This window comes from Nilaparvata lugens, chromosome 11 (assembly GCF_014356525.2).
Source record: "Nilaparvata lugens isolate BPH chromosome 11, ASM1435652v1, whole genome shotgun sequence".
Lineage (NCBI taxonomy): Eukaryota > Metazoa > Arthropoda > Insecta > Hemiptera > Delphacidae > Nilaparvata > Nilaparvata lugens.
Window position 1 is genome coordinate 4,848,255 of NC_052514.1, and position 18,386 is coordinate 4,866,640.

At 34.7% G+C, this 18,386-nt stretch overlaps 1 protein-coding gene across 1 annotated transcript in view; it reads right to left on the reverse strand.

The window, feature by feature from the left end:
* The window catches only part of LOC111055214, a 128,632-nt gene that overhangs the window by 60,234 nt on the left and 50,012 nt on the right, over positions 1-18,386 (reverse strand). Inside the window, exons 11-12 of the mRNA XM_039437457.1 lie at positions 14,195-14,359; positions 12,153-12,348 (exon numbers count right to left, since the gene is read on the reverse strand). Coding sequence (XP_039293391.1) covers positions 12,153-12,348; positions 14,195-14,359 — 361 coding nt within the window. The remainder of the gene's footprint in view (positions 1-12,152; positions 12,349-14,194; positions 14,360-18,386) is intronic.

Sequence of the window (18,386 nt, forward strand, 5' to 3'; positions counted from 1 at the left end):
AAAATTTGCTCTCGTCCCTTTTTTAGATTCAGAAATTCTCAGTGAAAGGAGAAGAAGAAGGAGAGATGAAGATAAATTGATTTTACTTTCCTTGCCCTATTACCATAGGTAAGGAAAGTATTGCTTTCCGAAAAAAATTAAGGTACCCCAATTTCTAAATTTCTATACGTTTCAAAATCCCCCAAGTCCAAAAATGTGGTTTGTGGGTATTGGTCTGTATGTGTGTGTGTATGTATTCATTCATTTATTTATTCATTTTTTGTATAAAATACTATATTCATAATACAATTATGACATTGGAGGAAAACTATGTATGAGTGTATGTGTGTCTGTGTACACGATATCTCATCTCCTAATTAACGAAATGACTTGAAATTTGGAACTTAAGGTCCTTCCCCTATAAGGATCCGACACGAACAATTTTGATCAAATGAAATTCAATATGGCGGCTAAAATGGCGAAAATGTTGTCAAATGGTGAAAAAGGGTTTTTCGCGATTTTCTCGAAAACGGCTCCAACGATTTTGATCAAATTCTTACCTAGAATAGTCATTGATAAGCTCTATCAACTGCCATAAGTCCCATATCTGTAAAAATTTCAGCCTTATCTATGCAGAGTTTGATTTTAGATTCCCAATTATCAGGCTTCAGATACAATTTAAACAAAAAATTTCAAGTGGAAAAAATTGAGCATAAAAATCTCTACAATTAATGTTTTGTAACATTTCCACCTAAAATTGAAAATAAGCTCGACATTCGAAAAAATGTGATTATTCAATTGCAAACTGTTGGCAACTGTTGATTCTATTAAATCATTCACTATGGAGAGATAGCACACATCGTGTGTCTCCAGCGTTATTGACCTGTCACCAGCTGGCTAAGATCTTAGAATATTAGACTCTTATGCGCGTGAACACTAGCGTCAGGTGATCAATTTTCATGACGGCAAGGAAAGTTGTGTGAGTGCGCCAAACCAGATTTTTTATTTATTATGTGCTAGGACAGACTTTTTGCACTAATAGTTCAGTCACGTACTATATGCATTGGTGCTTGCAATAATTTTTATTGTAGTTCTGATTTTTTATTATGTAATTATTGTTTGGATACATAAGAGAAGTTCAGAACCGATTTTTTATGCAAAATTTCCTTGTGCTGAATACAGAGTGACCCGAAGACCTTGTATTTTCGGTACATTTTCAAGTTTTCAGCAATTCCCGTCAATCCAGTAATCGGACAGAAAAATATACCCCAGCCCTTTTTGTAGATTATGAAATTTTGAATGGAATGAGATCATTTGGAACTCTCTATCTCCAATGAGTGCTGAGTTATAATTTTTCAAAAATTAGTAAAATTTTGAAGGGAAAAATCGATTCTGATGAATTTCAGTTTTTGATCAACAATATCCGGTTGTTACCATTTAGATGTATAATAATTCAAAATCCCTCTGGAAAACCGAAATCGCCATTCTTAAAATCTTCTGTAACTTTCGAAAGTATTATTAATTGGAGTGGGAAGAGATGAAAACGTTTCACATTCTCACTAGATCAAGTAATTTAATCAGAAGTATTTCACGAGTTATTTATCTCTTTTCTGTGTAGGGCTACTTTTTATAGAAATAGAAAGAAGAATAAAGATCTTAGTACCCTTTTTGAATTATTTAATCACAACATCTTTCCGACATTGATGCCATTTTCAAGTGATATGAAGTAAATAAATCATTAATTACTTATTATTTACTTCATATCACTTGAAAATGGCATCAATGTCCGAAACATGTTGTGATAAAATATTTAAAAAAGGGTACTGAGATTTTTATTTTTCTTTATATTTGTATTTCACAAGATATGCAGCTTTGAATAAAGAAATTGGCCATTTTTTGTGTATTGGAATATGAGCATAAGTACTCTCAACAATAAATTTTCCATTTTTCGACCGAATTTGACTTATGCATGATTTTGGACCACCAAGTGTAGTACGATGGAATCTGAGAATTGTGTCGAAAGTTATAAGTGTTTGAAATTTTGATCTTTGAGTTGTTCTTATGCGCGCCTCGCCACTAGGAAATACTGAAATGAAGTGCATCTAACGGGTGATTATCATAGAACATATTCATAATATACATTATATTCATAATAAGATATCATCTGGGGTATTTGTCCTGCGGCAGCTTGCTAGGCTGAATGATAAAAAACTACTGTTAACTGCTTACCATGGACTTATACTATCTCATATTAGGTATGCTATTCTAGTATGGGGTAATTCATCTCAACAAAATATGGACAGAGTGTTTAAGATTCAAAAGAAGGCACTCAGATGTATAGAGAAAGTGAATAGGTTAGACTCTTGTAGGCCTTTATTTAAAAAGCTTGGTCTATTAACTGTGCCATCTTTGTATGTATATGAAGTTGTAATGCATGTGAAAACGAGTGGTGTGATCCAGAATTCAGATGTTCATGAGTATAATACGCGAAACAGAGCAGATTATCATATAATGGGTCACAATAGTAGGTTATTTGAACAAAAACCAGATTATATTGGTAGGAAATTTTATAACAAGCTACCTCAAATCTTGAAAAGTAATGATGATTTGAAGATTTTTAAAAAACAAATGAAAAAATATTTAGTTGATAGAGCTTTTTATAGTGTACAAGAATTCCTTTCAAACCTAAACTAGGTTGAACTACTTAGTGTTAGAATTATTATGTAATAACATGACTTGTCTTATACTCCATGACTGGAGTCTTTAGGACGTAATCTAAAAAAAAAAAAAAAAAAAATTCTCATGAACTTTATGTCATTGTGCGAAATATCAATGTGAGGAAAATGTAGTTGGTGAAAATTAGGATTTTTTCACAATACAAGGTGCATTGTTGTCAGGTGTACCCGGAAATCTATATGAGATAGAGCACTCTACCTGATCTCAGGTTGTAGAGCACAAAAATACACCCAAAGGGATTTTGAATTATACATCTCAATGGTAAAAATCGGAAGATATTGTTGATCAAAAACTAAAATTCATCAAAATTTATTTTTTCTTCAAATTTCACTCATTTTTGTAAAATCATAACTCAGTACTAATTGGAGATAGAGAGTTCCGGATGATCACATTCCATTCAGAATTTTATTATCTAAAAAAGGCAAGAGCAAATTTTTCTGTCCGATTATGAGATTTGGCAGAAATAGCTGAAAACTGGAAAATGAGCCGAAAATACGAGGTCTTTGGGCCACCCTGTATGCTGTATCTAGCACAAGGAAATTTTGCATGAAGAAATTGGTTCTGGACTTCTCTCATGTACCCAAATAATATATTAAAAAATCAGAACCACAATATAAATTGCATGCACCAATGTATATAGTGACTGGACTATCTACTTCATCTGAGATTGTAGAGCACAAAAATACGCCTGGAGGGATTTTGAATTTATACAATATCTAAATGGTAACAATCAGGAGATATGTTTGATCAAAAACTAAAATTCATCAGAATTGATTTTTTATTCTAATTTCACTATTTTTTGAAAAATCATCCTCAGTACTAATTGGAGATAGAGAGTTCCAAATGATCTCATTATACTCAGGGGTTTTTAATCGAAAAAAGGCAATAGCAAATTTTTCAGTCCGATTACTAGATTTGGCAGAAATAGCTGTAAACTGGAAAATGAACCGAGAATACGAGGTTTTTGGGCAATTCTGTATCTAACACAAGGAAATTTTGCATGAAGAAATTGGTTCTGGACTTCTCTCATGTATGTATTCAAATAATATATTAAAAAATCAGAACTACAATATAAATTGCAAGCACCAATGTATATAGTTACTGGACTAGAACTCCCTACCAATATTTTAGGGCATTGTTTCTGGCTGCTACAATATCTGAATATAATTTTCAAACAGTCCTCAGCAACTCCCTTTGCTTTTTTCACTTAGGTACTATTCTTTTTCTCGATAGAGGCTAGACAAATGGAAATGCTTCTTTGCATGATCATTCATTACAGCAAATCAGAGCTACAAAAATATTATGAAAATTTTTCCCATTAAAAAAATGGGAGCCGTTCAAAATCGTATTTCTTAAATAACAAAAAACCGTAGATTTTACAAGAACACTATAGGAATAAGTTTTCCCAGTAAATTTAATTACTAATCGATTGACACATCATTCTTCAAGTTTAAGTGAGAGATGGCAGCTTTAGAGAGCTTTATAGATGACCTACCATTAGAGAGTTTTAATATTCTACTATACAAAGCAGAAAGGTGAGAGAACATTATGAGAACGGCTTAGTACCTCATAAAATAGTATAGTTCGCACCTAGAGCAGAAAATGAGATTTTTCCGGCTCGAAATCGGGTTTCAAGTCCGAGGCCGTAGGCCGAAAAAACATTTTTGCTCGTGGTGCGAACGCTATTTTTCGCCACACACAAAAATAAACAATATATATATGAGAATAGTTGTTTACTAAGCACTTCCGAAAGCAGAAGTGGAAGGTGATAGCTCTAGCAAATCTGAGGTAATCTGAATATCAGGAAATTGTCCAAGTATTTTTATTTCTTATTCTGATTTTTCTAAATAACCTAAAAGATGATGTTCAATTATTTGGGAGGTTGAGTTTATACTTTTTTATTCTTTCAAATGACAATAGAATGATATTATTATAAATGTTTTAATTATTGAATAATTAACACAAATAATGAAAAGTTTTTTGATCAGCTGTTTTTTGATCACCTTTCTCAGTTCCATGTTAGCGGATGGAAAGGGTACTCTTTCCGGCCTAGGCCGGAAAGAAACCTGTTCTGACGTCAGACGAGAGTCGTCTGCAAACAATGTCTTTCATATCTACATAGGGACTGGAAAACAGCTGCTTTCTGTGCAGTGTGGCGAAAAATGTGATTCCAAGGTGGGTGTGATTGGGGATCCTACTCGAATTGAGAATACTATTCTCTATGACTTTGAAAATCTGGTCAGCCATCTTGGATCCGCCATTTTGAATGTAACTCTATTTTTTAAAAAGGTGGTCATGCGATACATGATATCCATGCGGAATTTCAAGAGAAAATGAATGGCAAAAACCGCACATCAATATTACAAACGGTTTAGAAGATATTAGCACATTATTAATGAATAACACTTATACAGTATTTCATTTCTGATTAGTATGGTATTGATTGATAATGTGAATATCTTCTAAACGGTTTGAGATATCGATGTGCATTAAAAATGACGGATCCAAGATTGTGGACCAGATTTTTGAAGGCATAGTATTTTCAAATAGTGTAGGATCCCCAATCACACCCACCGTCAAATTACCTTTGTCTAATAATATATTAAGCCGTTCTCGGACTTTTCTCCCACTCTGTATAGTGAGGTCCATGTTATGATGGCAGTGTTGCTATTCTTGTCTATCATGCAACAGATAAGATAGCTCTATCTCTTTCTAGCTTTGCAATGTAGTCAGATTGCCAGAAATATTTCATTTCTATTTCTGACAGTGACTGTACATATGTGAACAAACAATCCTTATTTGTCATGAAATTCATTATTTTATCAAAAAATGGAAATTCATATTAGATCAAATGTAATGGGATTGAATTGAGTAACAGCTGTGTACACTCAGTGGCAAACTAGAGTCAAATATGGAGATTTGGCAACCCTGATCTCCCTTATTTCTTCACTGCCATTATAACGTGGGCATCAATAATTATAGCGATGATCGTTTCTTCTAACCAAAGCTGACAATTTGAAGGGTTATGTCTAATAAGCGATCTCCAATGAGCGATTTCGGGGGTTGGAAGTCCAGCGATCCATTGTTCAGAATAACAATAAAGATAGGCAGACGCTATGAATGGGAGGTCTTGGGTGTCATTAATCTTCAGGGAAGTGACGGAGGAAGGTCACAAGTGATAAATGGGTAGTGTCATGTGTGTACTCACAATATGATATAAGCCCGCAGCAAAGTAGACCCACGCTAATCCACGAAAAGCAACCCACGGCGTGGGATGTTTTGTAAACCATTGCTATGGAATTATTAATTATAATCAAACAGCTGACAAGTGGACTATTCATTGCATGTATTACACAGATGTCTGGAAAAGCCTAGCAATGGTTTACAAAACATCCCACGGCGTGGGTTGCTTTTCGTGGATTAGCGTGGGTCTACTTTGCGGCGGGCCATATTGATGATGATGATGATGATTGAATCAGTACCTACCACCTCCCATAAAAAGGAATTAGTTTTTTTGAACAGCTTTCAGCTTCGAACAGTTCAAATTCATCTTCATTATAGCATGTATATAATATATATATATATATATATATATATATTATATATATATATATATAAAAGTTTACAGTTTAACATATACAAGCAATCACAAGTTTCAAGTTTATGCCAATCTACAATTATTGTTATAGCAAGTATATATAAAAGCGAAATGACTCCCATATTTTATTCACATAACAGATTTCATCAACATAGCTCAAAATATACATTTAAACTTTAGGTGCTTACATCCCACAAACTAAAATTAGAAAAAAATTTCCTGAGATTTTCTCATTTTGATTAATTGATTATAGGCTACCCAAATTGAATGTTTCTACTATCACCAGTGAGTTAATAGTACCCAAATTGAATTTTTTAACATTTTGTACATATATTGTTCATTGGATACAATATTCTTTTAGAAATGATTCCTTTTTATGGGTGGTGGTAGGTACTGATTCAATCATCATCAGAGTATACACATACGCTTGTGGCCTTCCTCTGTCGCTTTGTCCCTGATGATCAATTACACCCAAGTTCTTCCATTCATAGCGTCTGTCTATCCTTATTGTTATTCTGGGAGTCTGCAGATTGCGCCCAGCGGTCACAATGTGTTTGGGCACTCACAGATTGAACGTAACAAAGTGAACGTCAGTGACGTCATCACGAGTGATGTCATTTCGCTCTCACTAGCAGCCAACATTACGTTCCCCGACTGAAGGAGCGGAATTCGAATTTCCTCCAGTATCCTAATAGTAAGATACTCCACTCCAGTAAGCTTCAAGCGAACACTAATGTATTATGACAACGTACGTATTAGCCAAGTTAATGAGATACATATAACTTTCCTATAATTCCATTCTAATTTATATTGAAAGATTGGGCTAGAACCATGATTGTATGCTCAATCATTCATTAAGATACAGCTATTTTGAATGAATGACCTCTGTCGAATTGGTTCTAGCAAACACATCGTCTCAATCATTTGTTCTAATGTTTTGACTTTTCATATGTGAATTTGTTTTAATGACAATATTGTGTCTGATAGATAGAGAGATATATTTCTCGAAAACTTGAAACCTTCAAACACTAAGAAATTTGAACCTCCGTCACTCAGCATAGCAAACATATCACCACTGTTCTTATTCTCACTCATGGAGACAGACTGAAAGAGTCAATATGTGCTAATTATCTGAAAGTTGACGGGGCGGTGGGGTTATGACAAACCGGGAGATTCCCGGTTCAACCTACTGTCAGAACTGGAACTTCAAGTATTCATGATTCCAAGACTCTTCACTAGTCGAGATAAATCAATGGAACACTTTCAGAGATGAAAAGAAAGGAATGGTCGTTATAAAGCAGATGGTTATCGGATACCATCTCTCTTCAACAGAGAGAGCGGGACAAATAATGTTACTAGCAGTGATGACGTCACTACGTAAACAGTGTATGTGTGTAAGGGAGCTATGTATTACTTCCATTTGATCGCTGGGCGCAATCTGTGTATGCCTGTTATTCTAAACAATAGATCACTCAGTGAACTACTTTCTCCCTGATCGCACATCGGAGATCGCTTATCGGACGACACCGATTGAATTGAATATCATGCATTCTCAACGTTAGTAGACAGAAGGTTGATCACTCACAGGTGTAAGATTCGAAGTGGTGGGGGGAATGCCAGCGTGACGTCACGTGTAGTAAAAAAGTGATAGAGTAACCACACTGAGCATACAGTTTATTCACTGTATCTTCAAATACATCGTCGTCTAAACCCCTCAAGATTGACCTAGAACTTAAAAATTCTCCATACTTATAGCGAATTAATCACCGATTCTAATGATGTTGTTTAATATATCAAGTTCATTCAACTTGTATGAATAAAATGAAGTTGAAAGTTTTTCAAGAATATAAACACGTGACACGAAAAAGTTAATAAGCTGGAAAAGCGTTAGTAGACAACGTTATACTATTATAATTTCAGATTAACCCATAAAAAATCTTGATAAACTAATGCATTTCAATAAAACAATAAACCGATCCCGATAAATCCAATGAATTTCATTCATATAAATGCACTGAACACATGCTGGTATCGAGCACATGTTCTACGAGAATCAAAATATCTCATCCCCGAAATTCACAATATCACAAATTCTCAAATATGAACACGACCTAGAAGATAAAAAAAACTTGAGGGTTTGAAAGGGAAGGTTAGGAGGTGGGTTTTTTGCTTTTATATTGCAAAATGCTTGTTTTATTCAAATGTTTTGATAATTATTGTAAAGCAGAAACAGAAAGCTTGCATGTCAAAAAATGTTTGTGTTATATAATTTGACTACAGGTCACCGTATGATTTTCAAGAATGCGATATTCTGCCTACTCTGTACTACAGCCTACGTCACGGCTGCAGTTCCCCAACTCCAATTGCATTTCAACTAAAATACTATAGATGAGTGACCAACCTTCTGTCTACTAACTTTGATGCATTCTAGCCACGTGACTGGTCAAATGGAAAGAATGATGGTTTTATTGGTGAAGTCCCTCTGGGTTCTCTCTGTGGTCACTCAGTCTGGTGGCAATACCTTTACCCACATTATTGACTACGGTTAAATTTGAACGGTTAAATCACCTCACAGTTCCAGATTCGTTGATTGAAATTTTCCAATGAGAATAATAAGACCATATTAGGATTTTTATTATCATATGACAATCGATCAGTGCCACCACCTTCTTTTAACATCCGATACAGGGAAGCTTTCGTCATTAGATTCCAATCAATTTGTGTTTTCCCGCTTTCATTGACAGTATCGGATTTGAATTGACATCTTGGGACAAACAAAAACAAATATCACTGCGCAGGTCAGAAACTGTTGAAACGGGACAGAAGAATACAAAAAAATACATTTAAGAAGACAGGAGAAGAATACTAATATAAAAAAGTTGAATCAATAAGATAGGTAGTTTTCACCAGGACTACTACTTCTAGCAACTGAATTGAAATTTACAGATATTAAAAATGAAAATAAATATACATAATAATTGACCGAGCGAAGTGAGGTCTAAGATTCAAGTCAACGGTTTGGCATTTCTCTCAATGTTTATATGTTGCGCATTTACGGCGAAACGCGGTGATAGATTTTCATGAAATTTGACAGGTATGTTCCATTTTAAATTGCGTGTCGACGTATATACAAGGTTTTTGAAAATTTTGCATTTCAAGGATAATATAAGAGGAAAAAGGAGCCTCCTTCATACGCCAATATCAAAGTAAAAATCAGGGGCCTGTTTCATAAAACTCTTGTAATACAGGGCCTGTATTACAGGACTTATAAATTAAAATTTACAATCCTGTAAAATTATGTTTCATAAAAATAATTCTACACTTGTAAAATCACCTGTAATATTCGCCTGTATTACAGTTCCTTTATTTTAATTAATGTTTTTATTGGCCAGCGAGCCTAATATAATATTTGAACAAATAAGTGCTACTTAAGATGTTTTGGTGGAAAATCCACATTATCAAATTTCTTACGATGGACAGATTGCATTCATGCAGGAAAATAACTTTTGTAATATTGTGATATTGAGAGGGTAGTATTGTAGTGGTTTTTGTGTATCTTATATTATTTTTCAGGTTTTTGAACTGAAATGAACTTTGATTCTAACTGTATGTTGAACCCAGCGTTTTTAGTGTGAGAATTGACTCTGTCTTGTTTGAATTTGCTAACTTGTTGCTTAGTTGTCAAAATTAAAGCAATTTTCGTGCATTTTTCAAGTACAGTTTCAATTTCATGTCAAAAAAGCCACTGTATTTGAAAATTGTACGAGCATTGACCTTTTTGCAGCTTTGGCTTTCCCACTGGAAGTTATGCTCAACGCTCGTGGAGGGGGAATAATTTTCAGTGAAAAGGCCTCAGTTGGTATTGAGAGAACGGAAAATCATGTAATGGTGCGCGAGCCTCGGTTCTCTGATTGGGCCCATTTCCCCCATTCAGAGGGACAAATTGTTAAGTTTCCAGTTATCAGTAATTTTTATGTAGTTAAATAGGAACCAAAATTTAATAGAGCTAGTGGGAGTAGAATCAGGAAATTATTTGTGCGTGTGAGTTCCAGTATAGAGTTTTCTTAAATCGTATGTGTGTGTTTCTGAAGAGTCGAAATTTAAATTGTTGAAATGGTGAGTGCCGAACTTTTATTGTTTTCTTTTAGCTCGAAATTTAGTACATAGAATGACCGAGGCCCGAATTTAGTTGCAGCAAGTTAGCAGGTTCCCAGAATGTATGGATTGGAATTGAATAGTCTATACCTTCGTTTTCTAAATCAGTTACTGAGTAACTCTGTTTTAAAATTTGACATGATTTCTATTGATTTGTTGATGAGTTCAATAAACCTGAGGTTAAATTTTAAAAGTATTTTCAATGAAGTTCCTGGCTCGTAGTTACTATAGTTGCTAGAATAGGTGACAATTAGTTAATGATGATAATCTGTGCATTTGAATGAACGAATTCACTAAAAGCTCCCAACCAATCAAGGATTCAACTAGAGATTTGATAGCATAATTTTAGCAAATATTATAGAAGAGAAGAAACAACCCCCCCCTCCGTTTACACTTTGTTAATGATAAATAGTTGATAAATTATAATAACTACTTAACTTACATAACTTACATATAATAGTTATGTGAGTAGTAATGTTTCAAAAAAAGTTAATTATCAAATCTTAATAATTAAATTAACGACATTAATTAATTTTTTTAATAAAAAACATAAAACATTTTGGACGTACATTTTCTGAATATTTCCAATAACGCTTTATTGAGGAAAGCTTAATCTAAACCGTTCATAATATTGATAAGTTTCCTGCATCATATTGTAAGAAATTCTGTCCCAGAAAAGTCTTGGCCTACTTATAATAACATAGTCATCTTTACCAGAACTAGAACTACTACTCTCATCCATTTCAACACGTTGCCTTTTCAAAAAAAATGGGAGCCGTTCAAAATCGTATTTCTTAAATAACAAAAAACCGTTGATTTCACAAAGACACTATAGGAATTTTTTAACAGTATGTAAATATATTGTTCATTGGATACAATATTCTATTACAAATGATTCCTTTTGATCGTCTCAATCATGTGTTATAATGTTTTGACTTTTTATATCTGAATTTGTTTTGATGACAATATTGTGGCTGATAGATAGAGATATATTTCTCAAAAACTTGAAACCTTTAAACACTAAGAAATTTGAACCTCCGTCACTCAGCATAGCAAACATAACACTACTGTTCTTATTCTCACTCATGGAGACAGACTGAAAGAGTCAATATGTGCTAATTATCTAAAAGTTGACGGGGCGGTGGGGTTATGACAAACCGGGGGATTCCCGGTTCAACCTACTGTCAGAACTGGAACTTCAAGTATTCATGATTCCAAGACTCTTCACTAGTCGAGATAAATCAATGGAACACTTTCAGAGATGAAAAGAAAGGAATGGTCGTTATAAAGCAGATGGTTATCGGATACCATCTCTCTTCAACAGAGAGAGCGGGACAAATAATGTTACTAGCAGTGATGACGTCACTACGTAAACAGTGTATGTGTGTAAGGGAGCTATGTATTACTTCCATTTGATCGCTGGGCGCAATCTGTGTATGCCTTTTATTCTGAACAATAGATCACTCAGTGAACTACTTTCTCCCTGATCGCACATTGGAGATCGCTTATCGGACGACACCGATTGAATTGAATATCATGCATCCTAGCCACGTGACTGGTCAAATGGAAAGAATGATGGTTTCATTGGTGAAGTCCCTCTGGGTTCTCTCTGTGGTCACTCAGCCTGGTGGCAATACCTTTACCCACATTATTGACTACGGTTAAATTTGAAGGGTTAAATTACCTCACAGTTCCAGATTCGTTGTTTGATACTTTCCAATGAGAAAAATCTGACCGTATTTTGATTTTTATTATCATATGCCACTCTCTCAGTGGGACCACCTTCTTTTACCGTCCGATACAGGGAAGCTTTCGTCATTAGTTTCCAATTAATTTCTGCTTCCCCGAATTTTTTGACAGTATCGAGTTTGAATCTACATCTTGGGAAAAACAAAAACAAATATCACTGCCCATGTCACAAACTGTTGAAAACTGGACAGAAAAATACAAAAATATACACTTAAGAAGACAGGAGAAGAATACTGATATAAAAAAGAGTTAAATTAATAAGATAGGTAGTTATCACCAGGACTACTACTTCTAGCAACCAAATTGACATTTACAAATAATATTGAAAATTAAAATAAATATACATAATAATAAATATAGAGATTATCATATATTAACACTGCTGATTCAAGAAATAACCACTTTACTTTGTCGTCATATAATGAAAATGCATCAAGGAAGCAGTCCTCCCACAGTATATGACACGTCAAAGTCTAATCTAATATATTAATAAATATCCTTCATTTATCAAACACAACAGACAGACAAAACTACAGACTTAATATAACATACATTAAGCAAAAATTTACCAAGAAGGAAGTATGCTAATCTGTAAGAGCAAAATACAATAAGGAATTCCCTTGAGTGTTTTTTTGAACTCCCTCAAGCCCTCAATTCTCTGATTTTAAATGGGAGTGAACTGGATATTTTCATTCCCATATAAAACGGGCCTCTCTCCAGCAGAAAAACTCAATGGGGTGGGTAAACAAAACCTCTAAATCTTGTATTATGGGAATAACTTACCTGGTTAACCCGTCTATTTTTTAAAACTAATATTGCTAAATCGAATTTATAAATTGCAGATTGTGTCAGCAATCTCTTCTTTTTTTAAAGTAAGGTCTGCAAGAACACTTTCTAATTATATTATAATATCCTCACAGCTTTGTTCTGACGTATGAATATTCCATCATTCTCGATCTTTTTCCGCAAATAATGAATTCATATCTAATTGGTGATCGACTACGAGTACATTCTATAAGGCTAGTTTCACACAAATTCGGTTCGGTTCGGTAAGTTTTCGGCAAATTCTGATAAGTGTGAAACGGTTACTCGGTTTGAATTCGGTACCGAATAGAAACTGCATAGAACCGAACGCCCACTTGATTCTAATAAATTCCATCAGGTTCAAATTCGTACCAAGCGAAGAGCTACTTTCAAACACATTCGATTCGGATCGGTTCGTTTCGTTTTCGGCAAATTCCGAAACGGTGATTCGTATCATATTCGAATTCGAACAGGAAAGAAAAACAAAGTCTTCTACACAAGCTCGCTTTTTTGTTTTTATTTTATCGTGATTATCTGTTTAAAAATCTTCCATGTCAAAATCATTCATTTCTGTTAGTTCACTGGAGCATTTTTCTCAATGAATAGTTTGCTTAAAAAATATGAAGATAAATTAAAACTCAGGGAGAATTTTTATTTTTCCATGAAAATTACATGATTTTATTAATGGAGAGAAGAGATGAACGTTATGTAAACCATGTGTCAAAATTGAAACAAATTTTCAATTTTAAAAAATTATCAATCTGAACGTCCAAAATTAATATAATCAAAAATGAACTATTCAAATAGTTCATCATTCTTAATTAACTTGAAAATTCTGTTGTTCGAGAAATCACATCTTACTATATTGAACACCAGCTTTTATATTTTAATACCAGCATGAATTTTAAAAATCCAAACAAAATCCAAACATAGCTGTGTTTGAGAAGAAAATACCTAATTAGAACCGTACGAATTGAAACCTGATATGTATGAGAGCCTTATGCATTCGTCTTCGGTAACGAACCAAAACAGACCGAACCGAATGAAACTGAATGTGTGTGAAGCTAGCCTAATAGCCTAATAAGTTGCATCCGCTTCTCAACAACTTCAATCATTACTCTTAATCCGTCAATCAACTTCAAAAGGTATAATAACAAATTATATCATACTCACTGCATATAAGGGAGCTCTCCTTGTTTTATCTCGCCTTGCGTGTTCTCACCAAATTCATAGATCCTTCTTGATCCTACTAGTTTAGGTTGAGGATTAACAACAACAGTTTGAAACACAACATTGATTTTCGGTAACAAAATGTCTCTCCTGTAGCTTTTGCGAGAACTGAAATGAATAATCAAATCAAATTCCCATTAAGATACAAAAAAAATACAGTTCAATCTCTCTATCTGTCCCTCAACAATGGGGACCAAAAAGAAGAAGAGGAAGAAGAAGAAGAAGAAGAAAAAAAGAGGAAGAAGAAGAAGAAGAAGAAAAAGAAGAAGAAGAAGAAGATTAATTGATTTTCATTATGTGTGCTAGATCAGACTTATTGCACTAATAGTCCAGTCACTATACATTGGTGCTTGCAATTTATATTGTAGTACTAATTTTTTATCATATAATAATATGTTTGGCTACATAAGAGAAGTTCAGAACCGATTTTTCATGCATAATTTACTTGTGGCCCAAAAACCTCGTATTTTCGGTACATTTTACAGTTTTCAGCTATTTCCGTCAAATCCAGTAGGCCTAATTGGACAAAGAATTTTGCACCAGCCTATTTTGTAGATCATGCATTTCTGAATGAAATGAGACTATTCAGGACTCTCTATCCTCAATGAGTACTGAGTTATGATTTTTCAAAAATGAGTAAAATTTTAAGAAAACTCAATCTTGATAAATTTTAGTTTTTCTTGCAATTTTACTCATTCTTGAAAAATCATAACTCAGTACACATTGAAGATAGAGGTTCTAAATGATGTCATTTCATTCAGAATTTCATAATCTGAAAAAAGGCGGTGGAGAAATTTTCAGTCTGATTAGTGGATTTGGGGAAAATTGCTGAAAACTAGAAAATATGAGATTTTTTGGCTCAACCTGTATCCAGCACAAGTGAATATGACATGAAAAAATTGTTTTTGGACTTCTCTTTTGTATCCAAACAGTATAATAAAAAATCAGAGCTACAATTTAAATTGCAATCACATATGTTATGTCCATATTGACTGGACTATAGCTTGAAGAGTATTATAATACCGAAGATAATATTGTTGGAAATGTGCTGGTTGAAAAGTCATGTGTTTACATTTGAAATATTCGAGTTACAACCCATAATTTCTTTAAAAGCTAAAACTTCAATCAGCCGACATTTTGGTTACAAGTATCATAGGACATTTTTATTCATGCCATCTTCCTTAGGCCTTTAAAATGATGTACCACACAATGGGTGTTTACATTTAAAATATTAAAGTTACAACCCCCTTATGAGGAGTTGAAATTAAGTTTTACCTTAAAAGATAGAGTATTCGAACAACAGCTTATCCTGAAAGTTACAGTATTATATCTACAACAGTCTGCAACTTATTGAAGGGTTCCCATACATATGACTGTCTCGGTATTATAATAGCAAAGATTAATAGAAATTAATTGAACAGGTGTCAATAAACGCTCCACTAGCAATCAAAGGCGATGTTCATACTGCAACAGAAAAGCTCCAGAGATCTATCAACAGAATACAGGACTGGGCCAGGAAGTGGAGGATGAAACTCAATGAGGGCAAGTCAATTCACGTCTACTTCACCAACAGGAGAGCTGATGAGTACCATCCAATCAGTTTAAATAATATCAACATACCACATGCAAATTCTGCTAAATATCTAGGCATGATAAAAAGCTTCGCTGGAAAGAGCATGCCAAAAAGGAAAAAGAAGAGCTCACCATTAAATTCAAGAAATTCTACTGGCTTATTGGGAGAAACACATCACTTTCAATACCAAACAAAGTTCTCCTGTACAAAAGAAATCTTCAAACCTGTCTGGACCCATGGTATACAACTATGGGGCTGCACCAAACCGAGTAACATCGCTATCATTGAACGATTCCGTGCTCAGAAACATCGTTGATGCTCCTTGGTATGTGCGCAACAGCGACATCCGTAGAGATCTGGAAGTCAACCTGGTATCCAGTGAGATCAGCGGTATGCAGAGAGTCATGAACCACGGCTCCACCAACACAACAATGTCGAGGCAATCCAGCTGCTAGCACTAGCTAGATGGCGGATTGGTGCAGAGGCTCAAAAGGAGGAAGCCATTTGATTTTTTTTTTTTATTCAACGATACAACATGGCAGTAGCGGCTCGTGATCTTCTAGCTTGGGGGTTCAACCTCATGATCTATTGGAGAGAAAGGTCAATAGGATATAGAGTATTGCGCATAATCAAGTGTAAACGTGATCGATAATAATTACACCCCAAAGGTTGAGCTTATTTTCTACAAATATAAATTTTTTGTCCTGTTCATATTTTTCTTGTTTGATTTTTACTTCGAGAGTTGGTCACCATTATGTTTTATTTTACACCTACCCTCAATATTAATATTGTTTGTATTTAACAAATACTGAACCTTATTCATATTTCTTCATCAAAATGCTGTTACGGTAACACAATAAATTATATTCACACTCTCACTAAAAGAAAATGAACACACTAGAAATACTCACGAATACACAAAACACACTAGAAATTACTATATTCTTCTACACGCAAAACAAATTTATATAACGAAAAATGCAGTGAGATCTATCACAACTGTAAACAGTGTATACCCGTAACCATACCGTATAACCTCAAGACTGTCACGCTTAGGCTACTTCTTGTTTACCGCTTTTTTACTGTTTACTGCCACCAAATTTAAATTTATTGGTTATAAGCAAGTTCAAGATGGCACTGTATCTGTATCACGAATACTCACGATTCATTCCGAGGTTTACCGAATGCTTCACTTGCCTCGGCTAGGTTCGGCTACTCTCGGATGAACTCGTGCAAACTTGGTTCACACAGGATTGTGAACCAAATCCGTGCTAGCAAACCGATTCCCCTCCTCCGTTCCACTACCATACCCCAGCCCTGTTTCTGGGTTCACATCGGGAAATGAACACTGCTTTCCATCTCCACCATTCCATCGTCATTCCATTCGGTGCTGTTTCAAGCAAGCCACTCCGGGCTCTCAGGCACCGGCCGCAAAACATCGACATTAAGTTTACATAGATGAAAAATGTTGTGATGTAATTTAATGAGTATAAAATACAAATATAATCATTTGAGTTGCAAATTCATCATTGTATAGGAAGTTGATTCAAACTCTGGGGGTTCAATGAACCATTGAACACATAGGACGAGCCGCCACTGCAACATGGCTATCTAGCCTAGGGACTAATGAGCAACTTTTTTCTGTCCTATAATACTAATAAATACTTCATACAAGAGAATCCTCCATAGGGTCTCCTATTCAAATTCTAATATTATTAGTACACTGCTTATGACTGTACTACACAGGTGGGTTTCACTCATTTCCACTGCTCTGCTTTTCACTGGACACAAGACACTTGAATCAGCACTAGACCAGTTCAAATGGCTTCTTCCTTTTCAGCCTCCTCACCAATCCTTCATTTTACAGCAGCTGGATTGCTTCGATGTTGTCGTGTTGGTGGAGTCGGGCCTCGTGTTTCTCTGCATGCCTCTGAATTCTGCTGCATACCAGGTCGACTTGCAGGTCTCTGTGAAGGTCGCTGTTTCTGACGTACCAAGGAGCATCAGCAATGTTTCTCAGCACCTTGTTTTGGAAGCGTTGTATGACTTTGATGTTACTGTCTTTGGTACACCCCCAAAGTTGTATACCATACGTCCATACTGGCTTTGGAATCTGCTTATACAGGAGTACTTTGTTTGGAATTAACAGGATGGAGTTCCTTCCAATCAGCCACCAGAGTCTCTTGTTTTTTATTCCCAGCTCTTCTCTCTTCTTCTTAACATGGACCTTCCAGGGAAGCTTTGCATCTAAAGTCATACCTAGGTACCTGGCATCATTTGAAAATGGTACTTTTCGATTGTTAAGAATTTGAATTAGTGTAGTGCAAGTGGTTTCAAGTGAAAAAGTAGAGCAGTGATTGAGTGAAACAATAAAATCATGCTTTATAATACAGTTATTTAGTTTAAGTACAAAATATTATTATGAGCAGTAAGAGATTCTGGTGAGAGTTTCTCTGTATTTCACTTTAATTTAGTAGGTTAGGTTCGATAAAATTTGCTCATTATTCTCATGACTAGATAGCAATAGTAAATTTAAAAAAAAAATAATAAACGCACCAATCC